Genomic DNA, 12,951 nt, shown 5'->3' with positions numbered 1-12,951 from the left:
TTTCTGGAAAGTACCATACCACGTGAGCTTATTTTACATGTTCTTCTCTACAGGGAAACCTCAGGTGGTAGTCGAGGGATCGTCAGCAAGTCAGGCTTCTTGCTCCTCTGATGGGTACCCATTACCATCTTGGATCTGGAAGAAGTGTTCAGACAAGTCTCCCAAGTAATGAGGACATTGGTATCTCTTATGTTGGAAGAACATAAAACTCATACTCTCTCTGGCATATTGACGCTTGCTCGTGAATACGATTTAAGAAGAAGGGATGCAGTATTTAAAATGCTTACCTTCTGAGTCAGCTAGAATTCTAAATGGTCACAGATTGTCTCTGATAACTTACAACCAAGAAATCTCTTTTAAAGCTCACTAGACAAACCCTAACTTCCAATCTGACGCTAGGCCCCGCCTGCCTAACTTCCCTGCCATTTCTTTTCAGCTGCACAGAGGAAATCACAGAAGGCATTTGGAATAAAACGGCTAACAGAAAAGTGTTTGGACAATGGGTATCAAGCAGTACTCTTAACATGAGTGAGGCCGTAAAAGGATTCCTGGTGAAGTGCTGTGCATACAATTCCCTTGGCACATCTTGTGAAACAATCCTTTTAAACTCATCAGGTACACAGCAGGTGCTCTTGTAAGGAACCACCTTCAGGAATTCCCCACTAGAAGTTAGTCCCTGTTGTTGGCTTTTATTTGGGGAATTTTCCAAAAGCGTACAGGTTCAGGTGTGACACAAGTCTTTCTTGAGTCAGGCAAGAATCCCCCACCGAACATAGGCTGTTTTGTAATTTAGGGGCAGAGGGACTTCTCCTTACGTTATTATGACTCATGAGTTATAGTGATGTAGGTAGAACCATAAACCCCCAGGATGGGAAGTATCTACCAAAAGATCCAACTCTAGAGAAACCGATGTAGTGATTTGGGGTCTCTCCCATTTTCTCTTTTGATGAATCTCTTTATGTTCCTTTAGCCTGCTGTTTTATAATTTCTAGTTTGTTTTTTACAACCCTTCTAACCTAAGCAAGTCTGAAACCTGCCTGCCTACACATAGTTTAAAATCACCAGCATCCCAAAACTAACTTCCCATGCATACGATACCTTCGAACAGAAAACACAAACTATTTTATTTTATTTTATTCTTCAAAAACATTTTTTAAACATTTATTTATTTTTGAGAGAGTGAGACAGAGCACAAGTATAGGAGGGGTGGTGGGCAGGGGTGTGGGGGGAGTGGTGGTGGGGCACAGAATCCAAAGCAGGCTCCGGGCTCTGAGCTGTCGGCACAAAGCCCGATGCCGGGCTCGAACTCACAGACCGCGAGATCATGACCTGGGCTGAAGTCAGACGCTTAACCGACTGAGCCACCCAGGCGCCCTTATTTTATTTTATCCTTAAAGTTTATTTATTTATTTTGAGAGAGAAAGAGGGAGAATGCGTGATGGGGGGAAGGGGCAGAGAGAGAGGGAGAGAGAATCCCAAGCAGGCTCTGCACTGCCAGCACTGAGCCCGACATGGCGCTCAGTCTCGCTAACCGTGCGATCGATCTGAGCCGAAACCAAGAGTCAGATACTTAACCAATGGAGCCACCCAGGTGCCCCCTAACTTCTTTCTTTTAATGTCTGACCTGAATATCCTGTGGGTTTAAACAGATGTAATTGGTATAACCCTAGTACGTGATCTTTAAGAACGGGATTGAAATCATTCAAAATTTTCTAGGAAGGGAACTTGTCCTTTACAGGGACATTGCCCGATTTTCCGTGGGGGAGGCGAGTATTTGTCAGGTGCTTGTAAGGACCGCAAATGATGGCTTCTCAAACAGGATGTGCGAAAATCCAGTGAGCTTCCACCCCATCCAGTTCACTGCTCAGTGATTCTCTTTCCTTTCAGTGCCCTTCGCTTTCATCCAAGACAACATCTTGTTCTATGCGACCCTTGGGCTTTGTCTTCCCTTCATCGCCGTTCTAACCATGCTCATCTGTCACAAGTACAAAAAGGTAAACGCACAGGTAAAAATCCATCCCTGTTTCCTATTTCTGAGGAACTGCCTGTTGCTAATGGACCCACTATTTTCATCTCTGAAGCAATTTAGGTACGAAAGCCAGCTGCAAATGGTGCAGGTGACCGGCTCTTTGGATAATGAGTACTTCTACGTTGACTTCAGAGAATATGAATATGATCTCAAGTGGGAGTTTCCAAGAGAAAACTTAGAATTTGGTGAGAATCCAATGGTCCAAATGTTTCCACAGCGTTTCCGTTCTGTTGGAAAGTCTCTAACGTGCCCTCGCCCACCGTTATCTTGCAGGGAAGGTACTGGGATCAGGTGCTTTTGGAAAAGTGATGAACGCGACAGCTTACGGAATTAGTAAAACGGGAGTCTCAATCCAGGTGGCAGTCAAAATGCTGAAAGGTACGGTAAGGTGGAACGGCGCCCACAAAGGTGTGCAAAAATGGGAGGCATCGTCTCCCGCCTCCTCTTCTCCTCGTCTGCAGCATTTTTACGGTTACCGCGTGCCACACTTTCAAGGCTAAGAGGGGACTGGGCTGGGGTTGGTGTCGATCAAGTCGTGAGTATAAAATCCGAGTCACGAATGCAAAAGTCCACCTCTTCTTCCTCTTCTGGCTTTGTTAGGTGTTTCCAGCTTCAATGTTAGGGGGTACTGTTATTACGGGCAGATGTTGTTTCTTACATTGTGACACAGACTCTGGGCAGAAGAACCAACTGAAGCCCTCTGCATTCTCACTTCCCACTTGTGGCTCCCCCGCCATCCCTCCCCCTAGCGTCCTTGGCTCAGCAAGAGCCCTCTGGTTGGCTTTTGCTGCCGCGATCAGCAACCTCCAACAAACGAAGTCTCACGGGCCTCTTTCCTCCTCCCAGTCCGACTGCCTCACAGTCCTTTGCTGGCTCCTCGTCTTCCACCAACTGTTGGTGAAGGCTTGCCTCCTTCCTTTGCACCGTGCGTGCTCACTACAGGCTATCTGTGTCCCCCCCGCCGTGGCTCTAGTCTAGGTACCAGGGGTTCTCACAATTGCTCTCCCTTCTGAGCCTCAGGTTATGTCCAAATGCCTGAACATCTCAAAAGGTTCTCTAATTCGAACTGAACTCCTCCAACCGTGGCCCTCCATCAACGCTCCCGCTCAGTGATCGGTGCCGAGGGCCAACGACTGGCCAATGACTTCCCCACAGTTGGGCAAACCGGAAACCGAGGCCGCATCCTTGAAACCGGGTCCGTTCTAGCACCCCACAGGCTGTCCCTGCCTGGTGTCCTGCCCCGTGTTCCTTGAACCCACCCTCTTCTCACCTCCCTACCACCCCGGGCCAAACCTCTGTCTCCAGAATGGCTGCAGCGGCCCTCCAGGCAGGCCCTACGGGCTCCTTCTGGATTCTCAGTGTTGAGGCCCAAGTGCCGGTTATGGAATGCAAAGCAGACCGGTTGGTTTCCCCACTTAGCACTTCCGGTGCTTCCGATTACTCCCGAAGGAGTCTCCACAGCCCTGCAGCATCTGGCTGCCCTTCTCCCCACCTCACCCTCCCCACCTCACGCTCACTGGGAGGCTGCCTGCTTTCGGTTCCTCCAGAGGGCCGTGCTCCCTCCCATCCCAGGGCCTATGTGCAGGCTGATCCCTCTGCCCACCCTTCCCCTTTCACGTGGTTCTCTCCCACTCCTCCTTTAGATCTCAGCAGAAATATCACTTCCTCAGAGAAGCCTTCTCTCACACCACAGAGATCAAGTTCCTTGCTGTAAGTTAGCTCTCCGTAGGCCTTCTTCCTCATGCGATGTATCACAGTGGGGATGACATATTTGCTTAATTACTCCATTAATGTCTCATCTGCCACATTGGTCCGTAAGGCGCGTGAGGGCCAAGGTTGTATCTGTTCTGCTGCGTTTTCTTTTACTTGGATCTTTGCCCGTTCTGTTACTTCAGTGTGGAATGTTCTCCCTCCCTTCCCACCGTGAAGTCGCCTGGTTGTCTCTTACCTTACCTCAGGCATTCGGGGTCCGCTTCCACCCCCCTCCGAGGCTCGGTTAGGCGTCCCTCTTGTGTGACCCCACAGCCCCCTTCTATTCATTTGCCACGTTGCACTTACCACACTGGGTTGTACTTGTTTATTTACTCGTCTCCCTTTTTCAGGAGACTCTAAACCCCAAGAAGACGGGGGCTGTGTCTTTTGGCTATCATTCCTTCCCCCATCGCTTGGCACATCGCCTCATACACAGCAGGCATTCAGTAAATACTTGTTCAAGGGGTGGATGAGTGAATGAATGGGTAAGAACGAATGAAAGTCAGGTCACGGGGTATGAAAGTGCTCTGGCAAAGTTAAGCACACCATAAAAGATATTATTTTGGTCGTGACGGGCAAGACATGGGGATTTGAAAGCTACAGATCCCTCTAAAACATGAAGCAGAAGACACAAGGTACCAGGGGATCCCAGCGCTCACAGCGGAGCATCTCACTCCCACTCCCAGTGAGAGAACCCCGACAGCTCACTAAATCAAAATGGATGGCATCAGTGCTCTGGAAAAGCTACCGTGCAGGCTAGGATGTCTCCCAAGACAAAGCAATGACACCTGGAAATACCTAGTCAAGTCTTCACTGAATGTAAAGAAAAGTTACCGCGTCTATAGGAAAGAAGGTGTTACCAGTGGAGTGGGTGCCTGGTGCCTGATACCTGGAGAGGGAAGTCCAAAGACCCTGCCCCTGCTTCTAGGGCTCCAGCACCCTCCCGGGCAGGGGTGCCCCAACCAACCCGGGCACATCAGTCTCATTGACGTGAGACCTGGGAGTTTATCAGTAACTACCCTTACGCTATGCTTCTAAGCAAGATTATGAGGATAATTTGCCGAGCTATCTAGGCTTATCTCCAGGGGGAGAATGCATTGTCCAATGGATGCATTCTAGCCTATTTGGTAGCTCTCATGATCAGTTAACGAGTCTCTCGAGAACTTGGTTAGTGGGAACTGGTCTCTTTGACCTTCTCACCATTGGACCTGTTGACACATACAAGGTTTTAGACCTGAGGGCCGTGAACTGGAGCCAGCCACCCTTGCCGACATTCCTGTCCTGTCTCTCCATCCCCAACAAATCCAAGAGTCAAAACAACTAAAAGAAGTTACGTTTCTCCCTTCAGCATACTTCCGAACTTTTTCATGTATTTTGTTTTGTTGTATTTCGATTTTTTGAGGGTCCACTAGAAAGATTTCTATTTTTGGTGGGTAGAGGAACATCCAGGGGAAAGGCTCGTTATTAGGCTCAACTTTTATAACGCAATCTTTGAAACTCTGTCTTCAACACAAGCTCTTATTACTAACAATCGCGGACCGTCTTACGCGTTACGATTTTTCATGCAAATTCGAACTGGAGAAAGTTTTCGTTTATTATATGACCTAAAATACCTATTTTTCTTTAGCCTTACATTTTGTACACTTTTCCGTTGACAGAAAAAGCAGACAGTTCCGAAAGAGAGGCTCTCATGTCCGAACTCAAAATGATGAGTCACCTGGGAAACCATGAGAATATCGTAAATCTGCTGGGGGCCTGCACGCTGTCAGGTAATCAGTTCCTACTAAAAACATCTCACCAAAAAGATTTCAGCTTGAAGACCCAGAGGACACCTGTTCCCATTTTCTCCTCTTTCCTCAGTCACAGTGTGGGTCCCCAAACCCAAGTGGAATTAGACGTTGAACCCTCTGAAATCAGATAGGTCAGTATAGAGAAGGCCTCTCTGTAGGGGGAGACGCCACATAATTTTCACCTATTCGAAAACAGCAACTTTTCTGCGGGTACACTTTGTGGTATCTCATTCTACTTGCTCAGATGGAGCTTCTCCCCCGGCCGTGAAACTGGCCTAAACGCAGTGGCGAGAATGGCCGCAGAGCCTGGCCATTGTCCTGTTTGGGTGGCTCCAAATAAAGCACAGCCAAGGCAGGCTTTCAGACTTCGTTTTCCCAGAATTCAACGGAGCATGCGCTCTGATTCACTTCTGCTTAGAAATACCCGAAGGACGGGAGGCACCTGCGTGGCTCCGTCGGGTAAGTGTCCAACTCTCGATTTTGGCTCAGGCCACGATCTCACGGTTCGTGGGATCGAGCCCGGCATCGGGCTCCACACTGAGCGTGGAGCCTGCTTGGGATTCTCTCTCTCTCCCTTTCTCTCTGCCCCTCCCCTGCACACGCTTTCTCTGTCTCCCAAAATAAATAAATAAGCATTAAAAAAAGAAAAGAAATGCCTGAAGGATGTGCTCAAGCGTCCTTCCTTCTGGGACCGGGACCAAAAAATGGGAAACAGAGAAAATGGATCTGAGAGGATGCTTGTGATATATTTCTCCCTCCTCGGCAAATGGCAAATCGGCATATATTTGCCAAGTGCCCACAGTGCAGCTGGCATATTATTCCCAGTTGCAAACTGGGGAATCCAAGTGGCCGGTAGTTATTGACGAGGCAACAGGTGCAGTTAGCACCCACGCAGAAGGCAAGACGATACCGCGTTCCAAAGGAGTTAGAGCAAAAAGCTGGAATTGAATTGTGCAGAAAGAGATAAGCTCAGGGGTGCTGGCTGGCTCAGTCGGTGGAGCCGATCAAGTGTGACTTGATCTCGGGGTTGTGAGTTCGAGTCCCATGTTGGGTATAGAGATTACTTTAAAAAAAAAAAAGAAAAAAAAAAAAAGAAGAAGAGATAAGCTCAGAGTTGTACTCTCCCAAAGTCAGGGGAGAAGTAGGCTCTCTTAGATTATGTTGTCTGCCACACAGACATCTGAAAAAGTTATTTGGTATTTGTATGCCTGTAATGCAAACTCTCACTATTTCAGGACCAGTTTACTTGATTTTTGAATACTGTTGCTATGGTGATCTTCTCAACTACCTAAGAAATAAGAGAGAAAAATTTCACAGGACGTGGACGGAGATTTTCAAGGAGCACAATTTCAGTTTTTACCCCGCTTTCCAATCATACCCAAATTCCAGGTAAGAGACGGGGTCAAGGTTTCACAATTATATGTCGTAGAACACAGACAAAATATGATGGTTAAACACCCCCCACTGGCCAGTCTTCTCTGAAGGCCGTAGTCCAGCATTGTGTGCTCTGTGGGTTCTAAGATCTAGAAAGGCCACTTATCTTTGCTATAGTTTTCTCTGCTGATTGGAACAATGAGACCTTTCGCTTTCCCGTGGTGCAGGGACTGTAGCTGTCTCCGTCCACCTGTGCCAGAATCACACCCCTGGACCCAGGCTCAGTTTTGGGAAGAGTGCATTATTCTGTCTTTCAGGTCTGCTGGATGACACGTAGATCCCAGTTGAAAGAATGAATGCTTTTTCCAAAGCCTTCCACGTACTCATTGAGAGTAGTTCAGGTCTTGGGACTTTTGCTCTGAACTCATAAATTGGATTTTCAAAAATTAGAACGGATCAATTGACGTAATGCGATGGGGGCAAAATTAAGAAGCGGTAACATTTGTCCCTGTGTCCCCTGTTGTATATTCTGCCATCCATGGGGAGCTTGTGTGATTCTCAGTCCTGTTGAGATTTCTTGTTGTGGTGTGTATAAACGAGGGCTATCGGTGTTTGGTGATCCTTTGGTCCTCATCCTTGGGAATTTCTTGCTAATTACTTGAACATCGTGTAACACCTTTCTCTGAGCCATTCTTCATAGAATGATTCCTCAATCCACAGTGCATCCCTGTCTCCTTGCCATATGCGGAATCTCCCTTATTCTAAAGGCACAATCGTTAGAGACTTTTGTCTTTACTGCGCGACTTTTGGAGGGTGCGTTTGAGATTCCAGCCTTGATTTCTAAGTGTGTAGCTTTCAGTGCACGCCTTTGGCCTTCTAAGGTCTGAGACGGAGACCTAGCATCTTAAAGCCGGGAGGCCCCATGGAGATCCCCAGGGGCGTCTTTGTACGCTTGCCCTTAACCGATTGATACCCGTCACCCCAATCTTGTTTTCCACACTCGTTTCTCAGTTCATATTCGAAAACTGAGAAAATTCCATAATGTCATCTGTATTCTAGAATAGAGTCTCTTAATGAGTCGGATGTGTGTGATCAGCACTCCATGGTTAGTAACAAGTAATGCTGCTCAACAGGGCCTTTGATTCATTCTGGTCACTGGGATATTAAATCCACTGAAGCAATTTACGGACATTTGTGGTCTGAAAGGATGCCATTTTCCAAAGATAGGGATATTGTAAATTGGGGTGAAATTGTACGCAGGAATAAATGGCATCCTTGTATACAATGTGCACAGAATTCCTCGGTGAAGAATTTTACATTATAACCGTAAAAGAGATTATCGATGTTACTATTTATTAATTTCACGGGAAAGGGAAATGAGCTTTATTTACAAAGACCAACTTGAGGACAAAAGGATGGTAAAACACTTAGAAGTCTTTATGGAAGATCCGTATTACATGAGTTTTTGTAGGGAAAGTGAGCTTTAACTTTTTTTTTTTTACATTTATTTATTTTTGAGAAATAGAGTGAGACAAAGCATGAGCAGGGGAGGGGCAGAGAGAGGGAGACACAGACTCCAAAGCAGGCTCCAGGCTCCGAGCTGTCAGCACAGAGCCCGGCGCGGGGCTCGAACCCACGAACTGCGAGATCATGACCTGAGCTGAAGTCGGACGCTCAACCGACTGAGCCACCCAGGCACGCCAGGGAAAGTGAGCTTTTAGAAACAGAAGAGGCCTGAGTCCTAATTGTACGTTTTGTTAGCTTCGTGATTTCAGCAAATCACATTTATCTCACCAAGTCTTTTGTGAAATGTGACTCTCACACCCAGCTTGTCGCGTTGTGGCAAGGACCGACTGAGGTCCTCTTTGAACTGTAAGGACGTTATACAGAGAGTGGGGATCACTCCTCTCCTAGTGAGACTTGCCAAGCCCAATTAATTCCACACGTGTTTTTAACGCCCCCGTGCGCCAAAAATGGACCAATGGATGCTGTGCTTTTTGTTTAAAAGCCCATTTATAACTGGAACTCATTTCTTTGATGAATTGTAATTTTTTTAAATATAATGTCTACTCAGAAGAAGAACATAAATAACGAAATAATTTTTTTTTAATAGCATGCCTGGTTCAAGAGAAGTTCAGATACGCCAGGACTTGGATCACATCTCAGGGTTCAACGGGAACTCATTTCAATCTGAAGGTAATATTTTATTGTAATTAGTAGCACCTTACAACAGAAACGGATACAGGAATTCTGTTAGCTATTTTTTTAAAAGTTTGTAAACGCGAAACACGACTTTCTTTGCTAATGTCATTTGTAGGCTTTATTAATGCATATTTGCTCTAAAGGTGGTGAAAAGCCAATGGTTCGTATATTGTGCATTTTACGTCAGTATGCAGCTAATAAACACTGAGGGCTATCTTATTTGGTCAGGTGGTTCTTTTTAAAGTCATACATTTATTAGGGCCACCGAGTACTGATAAGTGGAAAAATGACGAGTTCTGGAATCAGACAGAAGTTGGGTCGACCTTGGGGTTCCTTCACTTCCTGGCTGGAAGACTGGATGAATTATGTCACCATCTGAGCCACAACTTTGTCATCTGTCAAGTAGGCCCAATAATGCTTTTCTCATAGGACCAGCAGACGGATTAAATGGGACAACAGTAAAATGAGGCACAGCTTCTGGCATAAATGGGTTAGCCCCAACGCCACCAGAGACGTGCGGTGATAGCTTCTTTCTGCAGTCTGGGTGCCCCCGCTCACTGTGACTTTAATAACTGCCCGTGGAGCTTTACTGGGACAACTTCATAGACTCTGGAAAACATGAGGACCCGTTCTGTCTTACAGATGAAATCGAATATGAAAACCAAAAGAGGCTGGAAGAAGAAGAGGACTTGAACGTGCTGACATTTGAAGATCTTCTCTGCTTCGCCTATCAAGTTGCCAAGGGAATGGAATTTCTGGAATTTAAGTCGGTAAGCGCCTTGTGAAGAAGAAACTAACGGCAGCAAGATAATCTGGGAAATGAGATGTGCTTTCCCTTTTCTGGTTTGTTTTAACTTGTATCCCTTAAAGTCTCGCCCCTCCCCACCCCCAGCCACCACACCCTTCACGGTGGGAGCCGCCTAGATGCTTCTTCCCACCAGCTCTTGACGAATTACAGTTATGAAGGCCCCGGGATCCCTTATTAGATAATGGTTATCACAGCCCTCCCAGGCTGTCCAAAGTCCCCTGAAACTTCCAGATAGGCGGTCAAAGCGAGGTGTACAGAGTCAGTCCTTCCTTGGACGGTCAGTTCAGGTTGTTCAGGCATTTGGCCCTGGGTAAATGGAGGCTCAAATACCATGCGCCGTGCTTGTGGGGCCAGCCCGTCCCCCACTCTGCCCACCTCCGCCTTTGCCTTCTCTGCAGTGCCCTGCTGCGGGCCAGCACCGTTCCTGGGCCCTCCCGGCTTCCTCTGCCGCTAATCCCAGATCCAGGCCGTGGATCCTGCCACAAACCACGGTTTCTATCTCCACTTTGCATTCTTTCTGCAACCGGCTTTCAGTCCTGTTCTCTGACATTTCAAATGTCTCCTGCCTGTAAGCAGATGAAAGCCATTCCTCTGGCTCCTTTCTGTCCTTGCCGTCTTGTCCTTCGTCTCTGCCGAAGGCCACCTTACCTTCTCTCTATTTCCCAAACTCTTCCCTCCTCTTTTCCCTTTGAATTTTCATTCTCTTTCTCCCTCTCTCCGCCACATCCCTCCTCTTGCCTCCTCTCGCCCTGAATTTGGAGAGAAGGCTTTCAACTGTATTTTTTTCTTTAAAAAAATTACTTTCTGGGGCTGTGGGGAAGAGGGGAAAGTGGGCGATGGGCACTGAGGAGGGCGCTTGTACGTAAGCGACGAACCACGGGAACCTACCCCAAAAACCAAGAGCACACTTTACGTACCGTATGTTAGACAACTTGACAATAAATTATGTTTCAAAAAAGCACTTGCTGTAATATGATGTTATAGGTCGAGTCTATCTCAGTTTTAAAAAGATTAACGTGAAATAAATCTACAGCTTTGAAGAACAGGAAAAAGTGATCTTCATAATAGGAACCAAACCTATGAAGCATCTTGAGATAAACAGAACCAGAAATCTGCAAGATCCCCGTGAATAAGCCCGTGAGACATTATTCAATGGCAGGGGGAAGACCTGAATGAGCTTCACCGGGTTCATGTAGGAGAGACTCTGCGTTTACCAGAAACGTCAGTTCTGTCCAAGTTAATCTGTATGTTTAACGCAACTCCAGTTAGACGCTCAGGGGTTTTGTTTTGTTTTCCTCATGCGTATTAAAGGGCACGTTACCTTCTTGGCTCGTCTTTTCCAAATGTGGGCATCCTTGCTCAATAGTTTAAAAAAAAAAAAATCCCATCTTGTAATATTTTCCCATCCCTCCTCTCTGAGGCCCGTTCTTCTCTTCATCTTCCCTATTGGCTGTTGGACTCCTCTTGTCTCAAGTGTACAGATAGTTGCTTTATCTGTAGTTCACCTACGCGGCCACAGTAGGGCTTCCGTGAGTGTCTTTGTGGACCTCGGAGGGCATCGAGCTTGATTGCCTGTCCTTAAGTAAATACTCAAACTTCTCACAACGAGGTCAAGGGGCACTGCTTTTTTCCCCCTCTGGGCTTGTTATAATAAGAATGTTCTGAGGACTCTCCAGTTTCTTAGACCCTGTCCCGATGTTTTCACTTCAGGCCCTCTCCTCTGCATCGGTCTGTCCTTTCTCCCTCCGTCTCTGGTTGCTCCTCAGTTTCCCCATAGGTTCCGTGACCCCATCAAACGTTACTTGAGCCCTGGGGCACCGTGCTAGGTGCTGAAATAGAGTCAGCTCTTATCCCTGACAGGGGAGAAAGAGACGAGCAGATGTGCAAATCAAAGATAACACTGGAGTGTGGTAAATATTCACGTTCCAGTAAGTCCTGGGGACCCAGGCGAGGCACAGGCAGGTCAGACCCGGGGGGAGGGGAGGCGGTGCAGGAAAAGCTTGTGGAAGGAGCCCAGGCTTGGGCTAGAGGAGATGTTTGAGGCAAAGGAAAACCAGCAGGGAACATGGGATCGGGCAGGGAACATGAAATCAGGAGGAAGTCCGCTGAGAAAGGTCATGAGTTAAATGTGTGGCATAGTGAGGTCTCTTGGGCAGCAGGGTAGGGTCCTAACCCAGTAGATTTTTGCCTATCCCTATCTGAAGCTCAAGAGAAATGTTTGGGGGGTGCCTAGGTGGTTCAATCAGTTGGGCGTCCGACTTCGGCTCCGGTCATGATCTCACAGTGTGTGAGTTCGAGTCCCGCATCAGGCTCTATGCTGACAGCTCGGAACCTGGAGCCTGCTTCGGATTCTGTGTCTCCCCCTCTCTCTGCTCCTCCTCTGCTCATGCTCTGTCTCTGTCTCAATAATGAATAAACGTTAAAAAAAAATTAAAGAAAAAAAAAGAGACATGTTTGGGTTGGAAATTGAGGTTTGGGTGATGGCGGTTGCCTCCCTAGGTTTGGACGAAGCGGCTGGGGGGTGGGGGGATGTGGAACGAGAGGGGGCAGCGCTGGGGAATGAGAGCAGGCTTGCATGGGGCCGTGGGAAGAAACAGGTTCCACCAGGGGCCAGTGAACGGGGCCAGATTCACAGAAGGAAGGTCGTGAAGAAGGAGGGGCTGCCGAACAGGACCAGTTATCGACGGGAGGTCAGCGCAGAGCTCTGCTGGGCTGTGCTGTGCACCTCGGGGCTCGGCCAAAGCAGTTGGCAGGCGTTGGGGAAGAGGAAGGCAGGTTGCAGGGGCCCGGTAGTGACGTGGGTGCAAAGTAAGCGGAGTCCACAGGCCGAGGACCGCGCTCTCAGAACACCGGCTAGGGAGGAAGGAGAGCTAGAGGGATTTGAGTCTGTTGGGTTTTTGCTTTCATTTTTTCAAGGTTGAAGAGAGAGCCCCTTTGGCCCTTTACTCCTTAGTGCCCTGTTCCTTTGAATACCTTCTTTCTTAGAGTTAATTCTC

At 47.6% G+C, this 12,951-nt stretch overlaps 1 protein-coding gene across 4 annotated transcripts in view; it reads left to right on the top strand.

The window, feature by feature from the left end:
• The window catches only part of FLT3 (fms related receptor tyrosine kinase 3), a 122,090-nt gene that overhangs the window by 96,206 nt on the left and 12,933 nt on the right, over positions 1 to 12,951 (top strand). For all 4 annotated transcript variants that reach the window (XM_042989084.1, XM_042989203.1, XM_042989143.1 and 1 more), the window contains 9 exons: positions 54 to 165; positions 437 to 615; positions 1,888 to 1,994; positions 2,082 to 2,214; positions 2,303 to 2,407; positions 5,440 to 5,550; positions 6,807 to 6,960; positions 9,059 to 9,141; positions 9,790 to 9,917. In XM_042989084.1, the coding sequence (XP_042845018.1) occupies positions 54 to 165; positions 437 to 615; positions 1,888 to 1,994; positions 2,082 to 2,214; positions 2,303 to 2,407; positions 5,440 to 5,550; positions 6,807 to 6,960; positions 9,059 to 9,141; positions 9,790 to 9,917 (1,112 nt within the window). The remainder of the gene's footprint in view (positions 1 to 53; positions 166 to 436; positions 616 to 1,887; positions 1,995 to 2,081; positions 2,215 to 2,302; positions 2,408 to 5,439; positions 5,551 to 6,806; positions 6,961 to 9,058; positions 9,142 to 9,789; positions 9,918 to 12,951) is intronic.

Source organism: Panthera tigris, chromosome A1, assembly GCF_018350195.1.
Source record: "Panthera tigris isolate Pti1 chromosome A1, P.tigris_Pti1_mat1.1, whole genome shotgun sequence".
Lineage (NCBI taxonomy): Eukaryota > Metazoa > Chordata > Mammalia > Carnivora > Felidae > Panthera > Panthera tigris.
This window is presented reverse-complemented; position numbering and strand designations above follow the sequence as displayed.